Source organism: Chenopodium album, chromosome 1 (assembly GCF_948465745.1).
Source record: "Chenopodium album chromosome 1, dcCheAlbu1.1, whole genome shotgun sequence".
NCBI classification, from domain to species: Eukaryota; Viridiplantae; Streptophyta; class Magnoliopsida; order Caryophyllales; family Amaranthaceae; genus Chenopodium; species Chenopodium album.
In genome coordinates, this window is record NC_137834.1 from 89398961 (window position 1) to 89422645 (window position 23685).

The 23685-nt window shown below is 31.3% G+C and overlaps 2 protein-coding genes across 2 annotated transcripts; one reads left to right on the forward strand and one right to left on the reverse strand.

The window, feature by feature from the left end:
- The first annotated feature begins 3253 nt into the window (after positions 1–3253).
- LOC145562326 (systemin receptor SR160-like) lies at positions 3254–7565 on the forward strand. The gene has a single exon (XM_081622563.1). It carries the CDS (start codon positions 3797–3799, stop codon positions 7400–7402), a length of 3606 nt encoding a protein of 1201 aa, XP_081478689.1. The 5' UTR covers positions 3254–3796; the 3' UTR covers positions 7403–7565.
- An 8571-nt stretch (positions 7566–16136) lies between these two features.
- Positions 16137–20103, reverse strand: LOC145625875 (WRKY transcription factor 28-like). The gene is made up of 3 exons (XM_081678592.1): positions 19579–20103; positions 19253–19486; positions 16137–16668 (listed from the first exon to the last, which is right to left on the reverse strand). The coding sequence occupies exons 1-3, from the start codon at positions 19911–19913 to the stop codon at positions 16494–16496; spliced, it is 744 nt and encodes a 247-aa protein (XP_081534718.1). The 5' UTR covers positions 19914–20103; the 3' UTR covers positions 16137–16493.
- Positions 20104–23685: the final 3582 nt, after the last annotated feature.

A 23685-nucleotide genomic window follows, 5' to 3' on the forward strand; every position in this document is an offset into this window, starting at 1 on the left:
ATTTTTATTTTCAAATTAACAACTTAGAACTTTAGATTGATATGGTATTTGGTAAGCATGCGGATTTAATTCTCCTATCTACTATAGTGATTGAAAATAATATATACAAAGTACATAATAAGATCGAAAAGAGTTTGTATAGCTAATCGATGTTTCCATGCAAGGGAGTACAATAGAACCGGATTAAACCCGTTAATTTTCCTAATTGGTTTTGTGATTTATATATTTAGATTTAACTGATAGTGATTATGATTTATATATTTAGAATTAATTGATAGTGATTAAAAGGGTCATCATATTTATATGATGGTTTTAATCAATACGAGTAAATTATAAATGTATATGTAAATATAAATAATATCATGAGACAGTATAAGTCGGAGTAAAAAAATAAAATATATAAAATGGTTCATACGGAAGGAAAAGAATACAAATTCTCTAGTAATGAAGATGGAAAACATTAGCTATGGGGCTATGGGACATAAATTAAAATTTTGTTAACTTGTACGTGTAGATACGTCTAATAATCTACAAACGCTACAACAGATAATTCATATTGACCATTATTGTGGACCAATTATGTCGAGAATCAGGCTTCTAAAATGTGGTTTTAGGGTCTGTTCACATTTACCGAATTGAGCTGATTTGAAATGAACTGAACTGAACTGAACTGAATATTTTATGAAAGAAGAAAATTAGGAGCTGAATTGAACTTATTGGAGCTGAAATGAACTGAAATTAAGCTAAAGTGAACAAGCCCTTGATCCCTATCAAACATTTCTAATTCAATTATTTCAACCAAAGTACTACATTTAAGGGCCTATTTGGCGCTAGTTTTTTTTTAGTAGTTTTTAGTGATTTGACTAAGTCAAACTACTACTTAACAAATTTGAATAATGTTTGACAACGTAGTGGTTGGGATAACTTTTAGTGGTGGAGATCAGGAGATAGCTTTTATCAAATAACTAGCCTTTTGGCCCGTTCGATGCACGAGTTCTTATCTAGATTATTTCATATGTAGGTATGTTTTTCAATAGTTGAAACTTTTGATATGAAATACGAAGTAATTGTTTCATTGCTAAAACTTAAAAAGAAAAAAAAAATGAGGATAGAACTGTGGAAAAAGATAAAGGAATTTAGATACGTGTATAAACATGAAGATTATAGGATATGAAATGACATATTGGTTTAAGTTATATTTTAAGTCTATTAGTTGAAAAGACAATTTTTATATAATTCAATTCATATGTTTATGTGATGTATATTAATTGGTTCAACTTTATTTTATTATGATGGAAATAAAACACTTCATTTTCTTAATTGAATTTGCAAGTTATAGAATGTATAAAGACTTAAACAAAAAGATTAAAAGGGGTGACATGTGTCATATGTGGTAGTGAGTGACTTGTAATGAAATGTGTCATATGAAAAATTATGGTTTTTGTTTTTAAATACTAAGTATTGATATTGATTGATATTGATATTGATATTGATTAGCTTTTGAAGAAGTTAGAGATAACTCGTCAACCACTACTTTACCAACACTCAATCACTCATATTCAAATTATCTATCTTCATGGCTATATTTTACCGAACATGTCCTAAGTTGTATTCAGAAGAAAATAATTTATTTATTTATTTACTCCGTATTATTTTTAATTTTTCTGGTCGAAATTTAGGAGCAAAATTATATTTTGTGCAAGTAGATTCCAGTCAACACTCAACATTTTTAGCAGTTTATTACGAGTACTTGGTAGTTGCTAGTTGGTATGCTACTTACCAAGGCGTTAGATGTTACTACTACTACTACAGTCTACACTCTAGAATGTATTCAATTTTGTAGAATAAGAAGAAGTCTCTGAATTTACGTTTTTGCTATTTGGACGGTAGACCCTAATTTATGGTCAACATTAGTCACAGCAATTAAAAAAATTATTTACAAATTGTGTGATTCTAACTAATTTAGAAAGAAAATGACTTAGTAAAATAGATATATGTTAACATTAGTATGCAGTCTATGCACTATGTATAAAAGCAAGCTTGCTCAAGATTAGCAAATTTGCAAAATCTAGAGTTATAGGGCATGTTCATTTCAGCTTAATTCCAGTTCAGTTCAGTTCAGTTCAGCTCCAATCAGTGAAATTCAACTCTTAATTTTCTTCTCTCATAAAATATTTATTTTAGCTCTATATAGTTTAGTTTAGTTCAGTTCAACTCCAATCACTTTTGTATGTGAACAGGCCCATAGAAGTAATACATCTAAATGTATAAATTTGACATGGTCACAAGGCCTAATATATATGGAGTATAGCTCTACAAATAATATTACATCGCCACCACATGTCTGTTATTATTTATTAATCAGTGGTGGCATGGAACCACATCCTCATAGATGACCTTTGATATGTTTGCCTTGAAAGAAAAAAGCTTCAATCAAGAATTGAACTCACGTGATCGTCATAAGAAAATGAAAGTACGAGTATAACTAAGTAATCGAACAATCTAATTTGCTAATTTATTATGTAATGTGGTTTGAACAAGACGAGAATAAATATGGTAACAATGCAAGTTCATGAAATGAGTTGAAGGAGAACAAGTTTTTCATCGAGTGAAAATGTTGGCTTCATCAAAGGCAATAAAAAGTTGGCTAAAATAGCATATTAATCGAGGGCATGCATCATCCTATTATGCAAAATGAAAATCACAAAAAACATACCAGGGCATGTTCTCTTACGTTCAAATTCAGTTCAGATCAGTTCAGTTCAGTTTAGCTCAGTTCAGTTCAGTTCAGCTCAATTCAGTTCAGTTCAATTCAGCTTCTAATTTCCTTCTCTTATAAAATATTCATTGCAGTTCAGTTCAGTTCAGTTCAGCTTCTAATTTCCTTCTATTATAAATATTCATTGCAGTTCAGTTCAGGTCAGTTCAGTTCAGTTCAGTTCAGTTCAACTGAGTTCAATCAATGAGAACAGACCCTTATTCATGTCAAAACAAACCACCGTTAACAAGATTAAAAATATTCCATTAAAGGAACCAAAAAAAACCAATGAGACATCCAAATTTTAGGAGTACTATATAGGGGGAGAATCTTATAAAGACATATGTTCAATTGTTCATGTGTTTAGTAGATTAAACTTTTGAATTTTCATATGTTCAATAGAGAATTTTGTAGTAAAAAAAGAGTACAAGACCATAATTTAGATGGCATGGCTAGCTTTTTTACCGGGGGCCCTTTGATGTTGACATGTGTAATTGCTTTGAGATGGATCCATGGTTACTCACACGAACACATTTCATTTTCTTTTTTTTATAAAAAACCCTTGATAGACAAGACAAATAAATAAACAAACACCCCATTTATTTTCTTTTTTTTTCAAAATAAAAAATTTAAATAATAAAATCTCAATCAACCCAAAAATTAATTATTTACACCTTCCTTCCAATTACCCCATTTCAGACCCATTTTTTTTTAATTTAATTTTTTAAGTTTTATTTTTTTAATTAATTTTTTAACAGATGAGAGAGAAAATGGAGGAGTTGCAAGAACAAATTTATAGAGAGAGAGTATCACATGGCATGTGAGCAACAGCTGTTACCTCCACTCCTCCCCAAGTCTTCTTATTTCTCTCTCCTCTCTTAATATATACTCTTCTCTTATTTCTTAATCCAGTCTTTTACCTCTCTTCTTTCTCTCTCCTCCCCTGTTTCTCTCTCAAGCTCATAACTTTCTCATCAATGGCGGACTCTGAAACCCTAACCCATTAATACCCACTTCCTGTTTCTCCTTCATGATTCAATGAAACAATCCCCAGAAAAAATGAACCTTCTTTACACCTTCTTACTACTCTTTCTCTCTCCTCCCCTGTTTTCCCCTGTTTTTGGTGCTAAAACCACTGATTCCCAGAAATTATTGAGCTTCAAATCTTCTCTTTCTGACCCGAATACCCTCAAAAACTGGGTTGAGAACTCCGACCCGTGTCACTTCACTGGTGTTTTCTGCAACAATTCAAGAGTTACTTCTTTGGATCTCACTTCACTTTCTCTTTCTACTGATATTTCCTCTGTTTCAACTCATCTTTTTTCCATTGAACTTCTTACCTCACTTTTTCTTTCTTCCTGTAATATTTCTGGCTCTTTTGAACAAATTTCTGCCTGTTCATCTTCTCTCTCAGAAATTGACCTATCTCACAACTCTATTTCTGGGTCTTTCTTTGATTTAGCTAGGTTATCTTCATGTTCTTCTCTTTCTTCTTTGAACATCTCCTTCAATCTTCTAGATTCTTCTAGAGATTTCAAGGGTTCTTCTCCTCCTCATTTTGGGCTACCCTTAAAAAGTTTGGATGTTTCTGGGAATCAGTTAGCTGGGGACCAAGTTCTTCCATGGGTGGTTTCTCAAAGTTGTGAGAAGCTTACTTACTTTGCTATAAAAGGGAATAATCTAGATGGGAGTTTTTCACTTTCAAAATGCTCAAATTTGGAGTATTTGGATATTTCATCAAATAATATCTCAGCCCCATTTCCTAATTTTGGGAAAGATTCTCCAAATTTGAAGCATATTGATATATCTTCCAATAAATTTGCTGGAAAAATAGAGGGAAATGCACTAATTGGGTGTAATAATTTGAAGTTTTTGAATATTTCAAGTAATTTGTTAACTGGTGGGTTTCCCTCATTTCCTTCATCTTCAAGCTTGGAGTTTGTTTATTTGGGGAGTAATCAATTTCAAGGGGTGATTTCTGAGAGTTTTGCTGATGATTTCTGCTCAAATTTGGTGGAATTTGATGTCTCCTTCAATAATTATACTGGTATGATCCCCACTGGCTTTGAATCTTGCAAAATGTTGGAAATTTTTGATATTTCTAACAACAATTTCACTGGGGATTTGCCTGTTGATTTGTTGTTAAAAATGGGGAATTTGAAGAAATTAAACCTAGCTTTTAACAATTTTGTGGGTGTTTTGCCTGATTCTTTTTCTGTTCTTGCTAGTTTAGAATCATTGGATTTGAGTTCAAACAAAATTTCTGGGAAAATCCCATCTGGGATTTGTGAAAACCCTAGTAAATTGAAAGAACTTTATCTCCAAAATAATATGCTCACTGGTCCAATTCCTCCTTCTATTGGTAATTGTTCTCAGCTAGTTTCACTTGATCTTAGTTTCAATTACCTTAATGGGAGAATCCCATCTAGTTTGGGCTTACTTACTCAGTTGAAAGACTTGATTATGTGGATGAATAAGCTTCAAGGGGATATCCCTACTGAGCTTCAGCACATTGCAACACTCGAAAATCTGATTTTAGACTACAATGAGTTGACTGGTACTATCCCTTCTGGATTGATGAACTGCACAAACTTGAACTGGATTTCGCTTTCGAGTAATAGGTTGAGTGGAACTATACCATCTTGGATTGGTAGGTTGAAGAATTTGGCTATCCTTAAGCTCTCTAACAACTCGTTCTACGGCGAAGTCCCACCCGAGTTGGGGGAATGCAAGAGCTTGTTGTGGTTAGATTTGAATAGCAACATGTTGAATGGGAGTATTCCTTCTGCTATTGCCAAACAGTCAGGGAAGATGGCTATTGGACTTGTTGTTGGGAAGAAGTATGTGTACCTTAGGAACTATGGAGGTAAAGGGTGTCATGGCACGGGTAATTTGCTCGAATTTGCCGGGATTAGGTCTGATGCTGTTCTTAGAATCCCTACAATGTGCAAATTTCAGCAAGTCTACCAAGGTCATACTCAGCCTAATTTTAACTACAATGGCTCCATGATTTTCCTTGACTTGTCTTACAACAATCTCCAAGGTGGCATCCCTAAGGAGCTTGGCACAATGTTCTATCTCTCGATTTTGAATTTGGGCCATAACAGTCTGTCTGGTCCGATTCCTGAAGATCTTTCAGGGATGAAGAACATCGGCGTTATGGATCTTTCCCACAACCATCTCTCAGGGTCCATTCCTTCGTCTTTGGGTGGTCTCTCATTCTTGACCGAGATTGATTTGTCCAACAATGAGCTCTCCGGTATGATTCCTGAATCAGCACAGTTTGAAACTTTCCCGGCTTCTAGATTCTTCAATAACACCGGCCTCTGTGGGTATCCCCTGCCAGCATGTGATAGAAACTCGGATGCTAATTCGTCGAACCATAAAAAGCATGGGAGACAGGCTTCTCTTGCTGGAAGTGTCGCGATGGGGTTGCTGTTCTCTTTGTTCTGCATATTTGGGGTGATCATTGTTGGCATTGAGGTGAAGAAGAGGAGGAAGAAGAAGGAATCATTGCAAGATATTTACATGGATGGTAACTCACAGACGGGCAACAACACCGCGTCTGCCTGGAAGTTCACCAGTAATCGCGAGGCATTGAGCATCAACCTTGCAACATTTGAGAAGCCCCTTCGAAAGCTTACCTTTGCTGATCTTCTAGAAGCCACAAATGGGTTTCATGATGACAGTATGATAGGCAAAGGCGGGTTTGGTGATGTCTACAAAGCTCAGCTCAAGGATGGCAGTGTTGTTGCTATCAAGAAGCTGATACAAATCAGTGGGCAGGGAGACCGAGAGTTCACTGCTGAAATGGAAACTATTGGGAAGATAAAGCACCGCAACCTTGTGCCTCTCTTGGGTTACTGCAAAGTCGGGGAAGAGCGGTTGTTGGTGTACGAGTACATGAAATATGGGTCCCTTGAAGATGTCCTACATGATCGAAGGAAGGCCGGGATCAAGCTAAATTGGGTTGCAAGGAGGAAAATCGCGATAGGGGCAGCACGAGGGTTAGCTTTCCTTCATCATAATTGCATCCCCCACATTATTCACCGCGACATGAAATCTAGTAATGTTTTGCTAGATGAGAATTTGGAGGCAAGGGTATCTGATTTCGGGATGGCCAGACTTATGAGTGCAATGGACACTCATTTGAGTGTGAGCACATTGGCTGGTACCCCGGGTTACGTTCCACCCGAGTACTACCAAAGCTTTAGATGTTCAACCAAGGGGGATGTGTATAGTTATGGTGTGGTGTTACTTGAGCTACTAACAGGGAAGCAACCTACAGATTCACCTGATTTTGGTGACAATAATCTTGTTGGTTGGGTGAAAATGCACGCAAAATTGAAAATAAGCGATGTATTTGATCCCGAGCTAACAAAAGAAGATCCGAATTTAGAAATCGAGCTCTTAGAGCATCTAAAAGTCGCGTGTGCTTGCTTGGATGACCGACCGTGGAAACGGCCTACAATGATTCAAGTCATGGCAATGTTCAAGGAAATCCAAGCAGGTTCAGGTTTCGATTCAGGATCTACCATTACAGGAGACGATGGAAGTTTTACTACCATGGGCGGAAGTTTTAGCACCACAGTCGATATCCTAGATATGAGCATAAAAGAAGTCCCTGAAGGAAATTTCAAATAACATCTAAAATTTTCGAATTCGCCGGAACATGAAGGTGGTAGTGTTGAAGCTCCACAAAATTTTCCTCTATACCACCACCATGGAATGGTATAAACAAAAATTTTCACTGTATGTTGTAACCATTAATGTATGTATAATCAAAGAATCCCTTTTTTTTTTTTCATTTTATACATAGGTGGTTATTATTAACCTCCTTTTTTTTACCTTCTTTTTTGAGGTCACTTTGTAGTTTGTACATAATGTATTAGAAGAACTTCTTGTAGTTTTTTTTTTTTTCTTAAAAATGTTGCTAAAATGTTGCTAGAGAAAAAGGCCGTTAGGAGTACATTGAGCCTAAAAACAGGCTAAAATTAAGCCAAAAATACAACACCCAAAAAAAAGGTAAGTATAAAAAAGAAGTGTGCAAAAGACGTAAAAGCTTAGAAATTTGTTGGGAAATGAAAAACATTTACATAGTAATCTGGTGAGTGGGGCTAATTGCGCACTTCCACAGCTTATACACAAAATCATGCACACACGTTTGCATTAATACATGCATCACATTTTGACTTGACTTCTTTTTTCATAACTTCGTCTTTTGTTTCGTTTGCCTTTGTTTTTGTTTTTTGTTTGTAAAATATTCAATTTTTTTTTTTTTTTACTCCAAATAAGTATACTTATAGTCTTGCTAAGAGTATAAGGAAAAAAAAAAAAAAATTGCTAAATCCGTATTTTCTACATCAAATCTACATATTTTAAAGTGAAACTTTAATTAATAATTACTCCTTAACATATTTAAATGTTGGTATAGTTAATTAAATAATTATACTTTGGTTTTGATATATCATAGCTAGGTTTATTTTTTAATTTAATTAATTATTTATTTTTTTATTTTTTTATTTTTTTTTATTTACAAAGGGAACTAAAAAAACTAAACATCGTAGCCAGTTAAATCAAGAGAACATGATAATCAAGAGGTTTAATTTGTTCTGGACTACCATAAGCTTTTTTTTTTTTTTTTTTTTTTTTTTTTTTTTCCCTCTTGTATTTATGTAAGAATAATATACTTACTAATTAAATCCGTACTACTAAACATACTAGTATACTACATATTACACGATAAGCATAATGTACTTAATTAAGTACTACGGAATACTAAACATAATTATATATATTTGCAAAGTATATATGGAGCTCCACGAAGCAATTGTCCATATTGTCTCCTCCTAAAATTGCTAAAATCCCCTTGGTTTTGCTCAATGCACCAATCTATGGGACCATTACTTTGTAAATTAGGAATTTTAAGCAATTTGCAACATTCTATATATGATTTCTAAGGTAGTAAAGGATAACACGCACATTAGCGCTTCTTCCCATGCATATAATAGGGCCATTCTTCGAGTTACAACTTATTTATCCTTTCATGTGTTGAAATGCACAAACATATATAGGGTAAATAATTTGAAAAGCACAAAGATATATAGGGCAAATAATACACCATCCAAAAGAAGAAAACTTATATTATGTACCGTATCGAGGAGAAGTGTATATATTTGTACCATAGTTAAAATTTGGTGGACCTGAAAAGATAATCTCTTTAGTAATTTAGTGATATAGTATAAAACATTTTTTTGGGCCTAAATCATCAAGTTGCTAATAGAATTGAACCGAACTGAACTGATTGAAGCTGAGCTGAATTGAAATTAAGTAAATGTGAACAGACCCTAAGCTAATAGTTGAGGCCCTAGAAATATGTTTTACACTCTATTAATTGAAAAAATATACTTGTATATAACTCTATTTAGCTAGATTTTTCTCAACTTTTTTCGTCTAAAATTTTAAATGTGTTTGAAATTATTGGATCAGAACTTAATAGTGTAAGAATGTGTATTCATTCAGAATTTACTCAATTTTATTTTCCATAATAGGCTAACAAAGATACCGAAAAACATACACAAGAGAAATTGTCAGCACGAGTAACACAAAGACCCTGTTTGATTATTCACCTTAATTTTACTGAACTGAAATTATTTTTACTGAACTGAAATTATTTTTACTGAACTTAAATTATTTTTACTGATTTTCTATTATAATTCTTCTTTAAGAAACTGAATTTTACTGAACTGAACTTATTTTTACAGAACTAAAATTATTTTTACTAAACTGAAATTAATTTTACTGAACTGAACTTATTTTTACTGAAATGAAATTATTTTTACTTAATATTATTTTTTTAAGGTGAAGAGAACAGGGCCAAACAATGATCAAAATCCAATGCCCTAGAAAGTAAACCCAAGACTATAGTCGGCGAAGGACGGATGAATTAGGACAAGGTTTGTTTGTATCAAATAAGGATCTGATCTTGAGGTCGGAAGAGGCTAAGTTAGCCGAGAGTTGATATGATGATATATCATTGTATGTAGGATCGATTGCAACATTTCCTTGTTTAACACAACCGATTGACCAGATGATGTAACAAATTTCATGTGCTAAAAGTTTGGACAACTTTCAACAATAGATGAATACATAAACTAAAATTAGTACTCCGTACTTGTAGACATTAGATACGGAGTGAAGAGTATTTATACATACTCTATATATATGAGACAACTCTTTATGATAAACTAGGTAAAAATGAACAAATTGAAACATATATGAAGTATAAGACAATTTCTATTATACAATAATCTATGCGTATTATGAGTGTGAGTCAGTAAGGGATAACTCAAAAACTCCCCTTTCAGTTTCAAGAGATCTTGATATCAATTCTCATCACTATCCTTAACTCTAAACACCAAAAAAGTTCGGATATTGATTAATGTGTAAATGTACCCAAACATTTTCATGCCTTCATATGATTGGTCAAATAAGTTCTCATTTTGTATACCCAATACCATATAACATTATACTTTGTACATGGATCCAACGGGTTATTAATGAATCCGGGTTGAAAACATGTAATGCATATTCTAATCCAATTTAAATTTTTTATGATTAAATTCCTTAAAATCAGGTCTTGAACGTGCGGGTCACGAGGACCACGTGGTGGGCTCAGTGGACCCCACATGACTGGTCCAATGGGCCTTGCATTGCATTGAAGGCAAAACTCTCCGCTTCATTACGAGGTACACCAAACCCTAAACTATACGAGTACGAAGTATTTTACTGTAATTTTTTTTTTTACCCAGAAAATAAAAAACAATACCATTAGTAATTTAGTAGTAGCAGTAATTATATTTTTTTTTGGGTGTTCTCAGTTAGTTCACCAATTGAACTAATTTGGATTTGATACTCAATTTTAAGTGATTAGGTTCTAATCCCCTACCAATTATTGTTGTGGGAGATCGAACACATAATTCTCCCTACCTAGTACTTATATCCTTGCTCAGATCACATCGCTCCAATTTTGCATAGCTCTTTATCTTTTTAAATCCAACAAAGATCGATAGATTTTTTTTTTTTACTAAGTATATATATATAGTAATCAATATTTTTTCCAAACATTCTAAAATAGGATTAGCTATGTTAGCCTCTTCTTTCAAAATCTACAATGTACTAAAGCAATTGTATGTGATGATAAAATTCTATACATAAATTTCTTGGAAGTATATGAATATAAAGAATACAATATTAACAACATTGTCCACTATAGTACAATATGTGCTGATAAAAATAAAGCATTATAAGAATTGAGTAGTGAGTACTAGAGTATTAAGAATGAGTGCATTTATGTGCAAAATTATTTAGTAGGGTTCACGTGCAACTGCTTTTTTACACACAAGTAATCCTTTTAGGGTATGCTGTTAATGTGGACTTTGTAACACTATTAAATTAATCATGTATATAATTATGTCCTTCGAGTAATTTTTATTAATTAATTATTGTTGCTTAATCTTTCTCATTTTTCTTGATTTAATTTTATGTTATTTTCATTTTTGCTTAATTAATTTTGGCATTTGTCTAATGCTTGTTACATCTCCAAATTTTGGACCACAATACTTAATTTTGTTTGTCTAGCTATTTAAGTCGATTCACCAAAATATGGCCTTTGCCAAGAAAGGACAATGCCATATTATTGTTTTAATTATCGTACTACTGTCATTTGTTGATCTTTATATTATAGGATTGTTTTTCAAATATCAATCAATGATCAACTAATAAGATTGTGACCTAGCCAAATTGAAGCATGTAGGAACTAGGAAGTATTACATGCCAGTATTATCTTATTTAGGTGTCAAATGGCATATAGAAATATAATTTAGATAAAGTCCATAAAAATAAATGACATTTTTTACAATCGGAGACAATTATGAATTACTCTTCGTACTACGAATAAGTTTTGTCCATGTGATTTGCGCCAAACTAACAATTAATGTACTGCTCTAATCACGTAAATCATTATGTAAGTATGCAAGTATTATCTTATTTGAACTTGTCAACTCATATCTTAATTATTTGATCTAAAATTATCAAATCTTATCCGACCTTACTTAGCCTTATGAGATATTATTAAAACTTATTAACCGTTACCTATCTAAAACTAACAAATTGAGTAAGAAGTGTGAATGTTCGTTAATTGATATAAATCATTATAAAGTCACTTTGCTCTATCTTTATATAAGATACTAGCTAGCCAAGCTACTAATTACTAAGCTGTTTAAGATTAGGATTAAAGCAGGCTTAATTAATTAAAATAAGCCCGACAATATGAATGGTATTAGTGTTAATTATGTATGCCTAAGCTTAAGGATATCTCCTATTATGGGAGGATTCCAATGACACTAGTACGAGGCTTCGAGGAATCGTCCTTTGGACAAGGATCCGCTCTAATTGGAAATCCAACTTTATGAATCTAATTGATTCTTTAATTATAAAGAAACTAAGAACATAACAAAAATACAAATTTATTGTTACTTGTATAAAGATGTTTTTTGCATGTAATTTGCTGGCTTTAATATTATAAGATAATAAAAATGTACTTTAGAAATTTAAAAGAATTTTTTGCTCGACTTATAATGTTGAAGTTCGTACGTTAATACGTACAAAAAGTTTGGCATTTTCATACGCATTAATATATAATATTAAGAAACTCATAATTACTTGCTAATGCAGTAATGCATGAGATTTGATGATGAATTTTTAGATTTTATATGTCTCCCTTTTTGTTTAATTTTATGTTCCAATAACTTTTATAATACGTACTAACGTCATTAAAATTGTAACATAACTTGTTTTAGCTAAGAATAAAATGGTGTAATATAAAACACTTGTACTTTATTTATGTCTTTCAATATGTCTCGACACCTCAATTAACCTTATTATGGAATCTATGTTTCAATTTAACACGATTTTTATTTATAGTTTTAAGCGAAAACAAACACCAATATCATTTTTTTTATTTTTTTTTATATCAATCTATTAAATCAAATTTCTATGTTAGACAAGGATTTGATAATAAACCCTCAGGTGCTCTAGCTTACTACTCCGTAGCTAGATGATGATTATAATTGGTTCTGTGAGAATTTGAACATCTAACTTGAGGACCACCTCTATGTATATAGGTCACAAAGGAAGAAAATCCGAATTAAAATCTCATAGAATTAATTCACCATTTAATGTTAAAAATTAAAAGCATACAGTAGTAAAAAGCAAAGTTATGTTAGGTTACCAAATACAAATGCTGAAAACTTAGATGCATCATATAACCATATGTACAAATATGGCACGTCCTTTTTTTTTAAAAAAATATAATTAATCGTATTCATCCGATATTAAAATTTAAAAACATGAAGTACTATAGTTAAAATTAATATTATTTACTACATACCGGCCTAATAGTTCATGTATATGTGGTGATATAACTATATCACGGAATATAATTTGTACTAACAATGCCGTGATCTAGGTTAGCATAAGTTTTTACAAACTAAATCGAAAATAAAATTAATCAGAAAAAAATTAGAATTCAATCTACATATCTTTATCACGACCAGACAAGAATATATAAAAAGACTAACATTGAACTCAAATATCAACAGAGCACGATATTTCAAGAACCAACACTTTAAAATTAATAGTACAAGAATTTGGAGGTATTTGCACCCTTTCATGTGAATTTTAAGCACTAATACTATTACTTATTAAGTAGAAACAAGAAGAAGTTACCTCTCAAAATCCGTACACTAGATATATGTTCTTCAAAGTAAAAAAAAAAAGTGTTTTGTACTTGAAATTAATTTTGAAGTAGTAGTTGATTCTTCAAAATTATGGCTTAATTAACGGATTTGACATATCAAAATTATCATAAAAAAAAGCAATTAATTAATTAATTAAAATTATGGATTTTTGTAGTTGTCTTGATCTATCTATATATATCGAGCAACGTTGTCCACAAAATGGTGGTTGATTTTGGAGCACAAAGTCAATACAAACAGACAACTCTGTATTAGTTGGCTCCTTTAGCACGTACAACCTAGTACTCCAAAATCAATACTGTACAAAGGTACATCTCATTACAATAATCTTTGTTTAACCACTAATCCACATGCTTTCCCTCTAATCTTAACTTCTTAAGCTTATATCGACAAGTGTCGATGTATAATTAGATTATATTACAAGTAATTAATGGTATGATGCAATATCTTTAAAAAGATGTAATTTGCAAGATACTCTAGCTGTTGATATCACTTTACTAAAGGAGTTGAGGGTTTAATTTTTAAGAATATTTGGATCTTGTCCATTAATAGTTTAATACATTCTAATTTCTTATTAGTCGACTTTTAATAATTTCTAAATTTGAATATTGGATAGTCATATACAATATAAGATATACATACATTCTTATAATCTTATTCAATAGTTACAACCTTCCTTTAAATTTTCGAAATGGAGTATAATATGATTAATGAAGAGGATCGATCATGTGAACATACGAATTTTAACACAAGTTTAACCTTCAAAGTTCAAAGCCTCTTTCATAAAGGTTCTCCTTAGAGTGCAACCTTGAGTTTTATTTTAAATTTTTTTAAAATCATTTTATTTTTGTTGGGAACTAAGGTTGTTACATGCAGAATTGCGGAGTATATATTATAAAAATGTTCAAGATTAATCATGAAAAATACAAGAATTACTTGTGGTAATACTAGTAAAAATTTTGAAGACAAGGATATTAATGGGCAAGAAATGCTTAAGTGGGCCTGATTTGAAAACAATTTTGGGCCTATAAATGAGTTGAAACCAAAAGGCCTATATGACCAACAAATGGGCTAAGACAGTATTTTAAAAAGATTATGTTGTGTTGAAAAATCTGAAAAGTGAAAAATGTAAGACAAACTTGAGAAAAGAAAAAGGTCTTGGACTGATATGACCTTTTATCCTCACTGAAAATCTAATGGGCTTGATCTGGCCCAATTATAGCAGACTGACCCATCAAGAAGATTTATTATCTGCAATCCATTTAAAACAAAGGGGGCATTTAGGCCCAGCACTAATCTATTTTATTTTTCACTAATCAATGTAATCTAAAATTATTGTAGAAAAATAAATTACAATATTGTAGGGAACTTTTCAAACTCAACTTTGAACCTCATTGTGATCATGCTTTTAGGCATGACGACGTTTAAAGGAAAGGAAGCTAGAGATAGAAGAGTTGCTAACAAGTTTTAGAAACTTGTTATCCGTAAAAAATTAGGTGTCTATAGATGCACCCATATATTTAACAAATATCATATCTAATAAGTTCAAATAGAATTAGTTGAATTTATAATTAGATTCTAGGCTTTGTTATTGTCAACTTATTGTGATTTAAATTATCTTTATGTTAAATAATTTGATCTAGGAGTATACATGAACTTCGCGTAACTTATTTTGTCAAGACAAATGTGGTACTACGACGTATAAATTATGGAGAACAGAGTAACAAACCATGAAGCATCCATTAAAGTACAATCATGGTGAGAAAATTAGTTAAAAATCTTTTATCTTCTTGTTTTTATATACTACATTCCTATGAAAACTTTACTTAAGGATGTGTCTTTCTTTACAAACTGTGATATCATTTAATTTTATGATAAGTTTGTTAAACTAGAATATATGGATGTAATGAAACAAATTCATTATTAATTGTGTTAGATTTTATCACAATGTTCAGAATATTGCAATTCTTTCGTTATTTAAAATGAAAATCATTCACTACTATGTATAGTATATTAGTATTACGACTTTAGATATGATGAAATTGAATATGAAGTACTCCTTATATGACAATGAAAATAATGAAAAATTAAAAAGAGGAACTTGATGATATACATAAACATTCATTTCCATGAACATTATTGCGCACCAAACACATTGGGATCAGAGCAGAATATTTAGCAAAATCTAATCACAAACTAATACAAATTAAAGTAATAAAATTTCATACTGTTTTCTTTAGCTAAAATAAAGCAAAATCTAATCACAATCTAAAACAAAGTAACATTTGAAACTGTTATCTTTAGCTAAAAAAAAGGCAAAATAGCATTTCCTAGATACTCTTTATTCTGTGCAAACAATCTCTTAAAGTCCAAAATAACTGTTTTCATTCTCAAATAATGCAAATTAAAGTGTGCATGTTAATATATGTACATAAATTTATGAAATATCAACTATTGAAGTTGCTAACTTGACATCAAAATTTCTGTTTAAACGTTTAATGTCAAAGACAAATAGAATGGAAATGACAGCATTTAACTGTTCTAATAATTTAACAACTTCTCTTATATCAAGAAACTACAGTAAAAATAAAGTAAATTTTACAAGTGCTTTACTTTGGTATATTATTTTTCCCATAAAATAGACGACCCACATACAAGAACATGCAAAAAAAGATCAAATTTACGTACTAGACATTTACATAAATGATGATAAACATAAGTACATAACAACTAGTATATATTAGGGATGATTTTGGTTTGGATTTGGCATGGCATATTAAAAACAACACCAGCAGCTCGATACGTACGTGTTTGTCGTCGACAATTAGTGTAATTAAACGACTACATGATACCACAGAGAAAAGGCTAGGTTAATTATAAATCATATAATTCGTAGTTTGTAGCATAATGATCAATGATCACCAGAAGAAGTTGTTAAGCTGGGGTTGGCCGCCTTGCGATTCATCGAGGTCGTTGGAGGGAGAATGGATGTGTCTACCTTCATAAGTTGTGATGACCATCCTTGGATCTTCAGCTAGTCTCTCCACTCTCTTCTTCACTCTACAGTTGTCTTGTGTGCACCGGTAATAACTCCTGCCACATAAAACACAATTAATTAGGTTAACGTTTTAATCTTAAGAGCAATCTGCAAAATTTTCGTCTATAATAATATGAAACGAAGGTAGTACTTGTAATAGTGTATTTTCGTGAGTAAATATGTGTATAATACAACTATATTATTATGGCGCATTTAGTTGAATAACTTGAAAAAGTGAACTACATTACACTCATTGATATTATTACATCTTCCAATTTGATTAAACAAATTAAAATAAATCAAACTCATTAATTATACACTTGCTCTTTTAAAACTTTCGATATTTTATATATTTTTCTTAAGTTACAGATTAAACAAAAGAGACTAAATCAAGAGTGTAAAAGGAAAAGAATAATTAAAGATGAATACGTTCTTCGTTGATTCTTTACTCAACTAATTAAGCTTGACATTATTAACCAAGTTTGGTGAGAAGTCGAGTCGATTATGTTTAATCTAATGCTTTCAACTCAGATCGTCACATCCTCAAGATGCACTAGCATCACTTTTTTTCACTGCTTAGCTTTTTCGATTTGTCAAAGAGGTAGTAAAATGTTAGTTCAAGGTCATCAAGAACTAATTATTGTCATCCATATATGTTCGTTAGCACAGAATTCTGTATTGTAAATACGCGTGAGTTATACTAATAACCACAAACTGTGTTTGATTTTAACATATATGAACTTATATAAACTTATTAAAAAAAAAAAGGAACTAGAATAGCCTTTTATTTTCCTTAATTTAAGTAGTTCTAAGTTATATTACCTTGTATTCAAAAAAAAAAAAAGTTATATTACCTTAATTTTGGTGTTTTGAAGTAGAAAACATGGTTCATAAGCTAGCTTAAAAGTTAACTTGATAAAAATTAAATGTGCAAGCCACAATTGATTTGGGATTATTTATTAGGGATTTAATTAGCTAATGAAATAACATATAACTAAATCTGAAAAGAGGTGCATGTATAATCTTTGTGATGAACTAAAATAGATGTCAAATAGTATAAGATACTCAAGTTGAAGGAGTTATGTAGAGTAGCATATTTTAAGATAGATTGAAAAAACCTTCTTCCAAAATTATTATATATCCCTCTAATTTTCACTTTCACTTTCATGTTTTTTAATAGCATATTTTTTTTTTTAAAGGAATGTTTTTTAATAGCATATATATATTACTCATTTATTATTTATGGAGTTTTTTTTTTTAAAAAAAAATAGTTTGAAATTGTTAAAAAAAAAGTTTACACTTTTTTTTTCTTTTCCAAAAAGTTGTTTTCCATTTTGTCACTTTTTAACAAAAATAAGTAAAAAATAAGTATATACAATTTTTTTTTTTAAAAAAAACTTTTCAGAATAGAAAGATGATCTGATCAGAATTGAAAAGCCACTAAAATGAAACCTTGTATTTAATTAATTACCTGAGACACATTGATGAAATATTAACAATAATCATCAAAGTTACCAGATTTAAAAACTTATAATTATGCGGCAATATTCATCCCTTGATTCAAAAATTAATAGTCCACAATCAACACTTTCTCCAGAATTTTAATCTATACTATATGTTAAAGGGGTTCCTTAACCTTCAACAAATTAGAGATTATTTAATTTATTTATCCTTCACAAGATTAGAAAACAAATACATATGAGGTAAAAAAAACCATAACATCCGAGGCAACACCCCGAAAAAGTCAAACATAATTATCAAATTAAAGTAGTTCAAAGTATAAACTAGCAATCCTAGGTATCGCCCGGGACACACTAATTATTAGCTTATACATCGTTCCATGTAATTGAATTATTTATTGGGTTAAATACATTCAAATTAAATTAATGAAGATCTTACACCTTTAATTGATTATTAAATCAACAAGTCACCCCATTGCATATATCATTTTTTTTTGTGTGTTCCCACCGGGTTCATCCTTTAGGTTAATCCGGATCCATATACAATTGTTTCCTTACAACATCTATCTCGTTAAATGAAGTACTTCTTAAATAATCGATTTATTAATACAAAAAAGATGTACAGAACCTACAAAAAAGAGTACTAGATTCACAAAGTTCTTTCAAATTATAAAAAATGGAGTAATTCTTTTGATCATATATATAATGTACACCTTTTTTATTGATAGATTAAAATGTAAAATGATTATCTAAGGTCCACCCCTACATTACTTTTACCCTTATGTAAAAGGTTCCCTATATTACTATTTTTTTGGCTTAATAACGAGGAATCATTGTATAATTGTTACTCTACATAATTTTTTTTGGATCTATCAAAGAATAATATAATGATATAATTGATCATTTCTTTCTAATTCCATAATAAAATCCTTTTTCCTTCATCGATCGCCTTACAATTAATCTAGGAGCATGACTAATGATCACTTAATAGCATTACTATGTAATTCCATAATTTCTTTTTTGTAGTTAGTTCTTCAAAATAGCTTCTAAATAATTATCATAATTTCAATGCCACAACAATTATAACAATAATTATCTCATGAACATGCATGCAAGAAGTCTATAATAATTATGAAAACTAATTAAGTACTAAATTAATGAAGATGTAGTAAAAATTTACCTAGGGTGAAGGGTGTTCTTGACAACTTTTTGGCCATATTTCCTCCATTTATAACCATCATCTAAAACATCAATATCACTCATGGTTTTGAAGCAAAATCTTGGTTCTCTAACCTTCCTTCTTGCTTTCATCTTCTTCATCTTCACGGTCGATACCCCGAGTATTGGATCATCTCCATTACACCCTCTCTTGCTCCCGGCTAATTGGTACTCCTTCCCTTCACCCCACGCCGCCCTAGCCAATCCAAACATCCAGCAAAACAACAATCAATCAAATCGATTTCAAACAAATAGAAGTACTTGTAATAGAAAGTAAAGTAAGCTTACCATAGATTGTAATTTGGGGTTGGTTTTTGAGGAGAGAAAAGAGGGGGTAAATTGTTAGTAAAAGAAGAGGATAAGTAATCTTCTTGTTGTCTAGGCTTAGTGGAAGATAGGAGAGCTTGAGTAAGAGTACAAGTTACATGATCTAAACCAAAAGAAGAAGGTAGAAAATTATTCAAGGGTTTAAGATCATCAGATTGTTGTTGTTGATGATTTAGAACAAGTGGTGGAGAAAAACTAGTTAGATTTGTAGAGTTTAGGTAAAACCCCATTTGAGAGCTTGATAATCCAACTTGATGATGATGATGATGATCTTCCATTAAACTTTGGTTTAACATAGCTTGAGATTTCAAATTAATGTAATAATAATAATAATAATAATAATAATAATAATAATAATCTCTCTTTTCTTTCTCTTTTTCTCTTTTTTTTTTGCTTGGTTAGGGATGAAGAAGAAGAATGGAGAAAATGGAGAAGATAAGCTTGTAGATATATAGGTAGGTTTTTTTTTTTTTTTTTGTTTGGGAATATTATTATTAACTACGGAGTACAACAGTATTTAGAATATTAATATTCTCTTTTTTTTTTCTGAAAGAAAATGATATGATATTACCTTTAGTTTTATTTTTTTGAAGATCTATAAAAGTGTATGAAAGAAGTCTGAAACTAGGTAAAAAGAAAAAGAAAAAAAATAGTGAGTGAGATTTGGTCTAATTAAAATTTGTGTGTCTCATAACTACAAGGTTGTATAATAAGTATTACACTTTTATTATAAGACTATTTGAGACGAGGTGGAAAATTGATGAGAATTTTCTTTACTTTTTCTCTCTTTCTTAAAGAGCCTTGTCTGTTACTCGGATTAGGTTGACCTGTGTGTCACTACTACCTTTTCTTTACCTATGAAAAAATAAATAAAAAAAAAATTTTGGGGTTGCAGATTTGATAGGTTAACCATTGGATAAAAGAGCAGATAACTAGCACTTAGCAGTAGCTAATAGCAACTTTCCCTTTTTTATTTCAATTTTTTCTTTTTTTTTTCCTTTTTTTTTTATTGAAATAAAATAAAAATTTGATAAACAGGAAAAAGTAGAAATATAGTGGGAGCGTTGAAACAATATAGAGGTGATAACAGTGCCCTACCTGAGAGAGTTGACGAGCATAAGCGACGAATAGAAGACAACAACACATATTGAACGAACTACTACTACTACTACTAGCATTACTTGAGTAAGATTTTCTAGATGCACTTTCACTGTTTTTATCATATGATATCGCTTTCTTTTTATTTTTATTTTAATGGACCAAAATAATATGGCTAGTTTATCTAGCCTTTATTTAAATATAGATGTATTTAGACATGCATACCATACACTTAATAAATTAATCAACTCTTTTCTTTGCTTTTATTTGATCATACATTGATGAATTGATGAAGCATATTTAGAGTTGAAATTTTGGGATTGTGTGAACCCATCATTTTGTTGGTGGCTTCAAGTCTTCAACACTATACACATGGTATCTATATGACTAATTACATAATAGAGTCATAATGTAAGACAAATGATATAGACGAAATTATAACACTAGATATCCTTAATAGTTTAGTCAACAATGACTGGACTATCATTTAGAGGGGACCTTTCAACGAGGCCATTCAGGACCTAATCTCCATTAAATCATTGTAATTAATTAGTTAATAATGAGCTTTAATTTTCATAAATAAAATATACGTATTTATAACCTGCCATTGATTAATTATATTATTCAAATTCCGACTCCACTAATATAAATTTGTCATTGCTATCATTCATTATGTAAGAGGAGTGATGTACTAACATAGCTCACTTAGATCATAAAAAAAATTTACTTATAGCGTGCAATTGATCAACTATATCAATTGCTCTATGTAATTTTGTCATTTATTATGGCATATTATTTTTGACAATTTTCTCTTTGAGGATATGAAACATTGTCCGTCTAAGGCTCTTTTATTTTGAGCTTTTGGGCAGAGCAGGACAGAGCATAGCATAACAAAATAGAGCAGAGCAGAGCATGGCAGGGCAGAGCTGAGCAGGGCAGGGTAGAGTAGGACAGAGCAGAGCAGCTCTAAACAACAGGGCCTAAGAATACCTGAGGTTACCAATTCGGTAGTAAATGGATGCATTATATGAACTATGGAGTATATGCTTTTGAATAACTAGCTAGGTTAGCTTAGCATACAACATTAGATTAATTAAGGATTACACTAAGCTAGGGTAGATCATCCTGTTGAACGCACTTATATTTTCCCAAGATTATGATCATGAAAGCTCAGTTAGCAGGAACAAATAAAACCTAACCTATAAATATGTCGAATAAGACAAGTTAATAATGAAACTCACATACAATACATGGAGTTTTGAGCTTAAACAGAATGTTCAATTATTCCATCAACAGAACTGCTGAAAATTCCATTAAGGTTTATTTTATTTGGATGATATTAAAAATAAAAAAATTAAAAAAAAAAAAAAAAAAAAAGAAAGAAAGAAAGAACAATAAAATGCCATATTTACGCAGTTCCCAATCCCATAAAACATACACAGTAATCAAAATGGCAGTGGCACTATATATGAATGATATGGGTTTATTCTGTAAACATATGACGGTTTTCCACCTCACAATATATGAATAATTGAATATACATTCATTTAACTTATGGTGCTAATTTAACCCTCATCTTGTGGGTCGTCAATTTCTCTCTTTACAGGCCATATTTGCAGATCTAACAACAAACACATGCTACCATAACTTATTTTGTTCATCAATATATAAGATTATGTTGTTTAAAACTTTTAACTTATAGTGTTGTCGTACTGCTCCTCTGTTTTTAAAAGATGTACCTATTTATTGCAGCCTCGGTTAAAAAGTTTAAAGATAGACTATAAATTCTCACTAACATGTAAAATGAAATATTTCTTGTTAAGCGTCTTGATTTTTGATTTAGATAAGATAATCCAAATTCCTCACAATGTATGTACTACCTCTATTTCATATTATTAGCAATGATTAGACATTTATGTCAAGTTGTAATATCAAATCGTTGCAAATAATATGAAATATCTTATTTTTTTTAAACCAACCATGTATCTTGTCTAATACTATGAACTTATTAATCATTTTCCTGTAACATACAATTTTATTTTTATTTTTTTGAACGGGAACATACAATTATTATCATTGGGCCTTGGCTTATTGAACTTATTATGGGATTAAAAGGCTAAATATTATTATGTACAAATGTGCAATTGAAGAGTGAAATATTGCAATAGGTGCAAGAGGATTAGCTCAGAAATTTATGATGCAGAGAATGTAAGAGAATGAGGCAGAGAGGCAGAGAGAATTTAGGTCATTTCTCATTATTTGTCCAAGGTCTGAGAGTGCAGAATATATACAAGCTAGAGGACAAAAAAGTAGCTAGACATTACAGCTCATTACCAGTCCATGACTATTACAAAGATTATGCAAATAACGGCTATAAACTAGAGAAAAAATACTTAAAGACCCTTGGAGCTAGACTGCTGTAGAGAAATGAAAAGAGCATAATCAGCATGTCCTGCATTACCCCCCCTCAAGCTGAGAGGGAGATGAAGATCGAACTCCCAGCTTGAGAAGCAGATCAAAGTGTTGTTTGACAGTGAGGATTTTTGTGAGAGCATCAGCAACTTGAGCATTTGAGGGAACATGTTCAGTTTGTATATCACCAGACTTGATCATGTCACGCACATAGTGACAATCTATTTCAACATGTTTGGTGCGTTCATGAAGCACCAGGTTTGCAGCAATTGCCAGAGCAGCCTGGTTGTCACACTTGAGAACAGTAGGGGCTAGAAGAGTAAGGTTGAGATCCTTCAGCAGAGCCTTAATCCAGGTTACTTCACACACTGTTAGAGCCATGGCTTTGTATTCAGCTTCTGATGAAGATCTAGCAACTACCGGTTGTTTTTTTTACTTCCATGAAATTGGAGAGTCTCCAAGAAGGATACAATAACCTGTAGTTGACCTTCTAGAGAATGGACAACTAGCCCAATCACTGTCACAATAAGCTGTAAGTTGAGCAGCAGATGAAGAAGC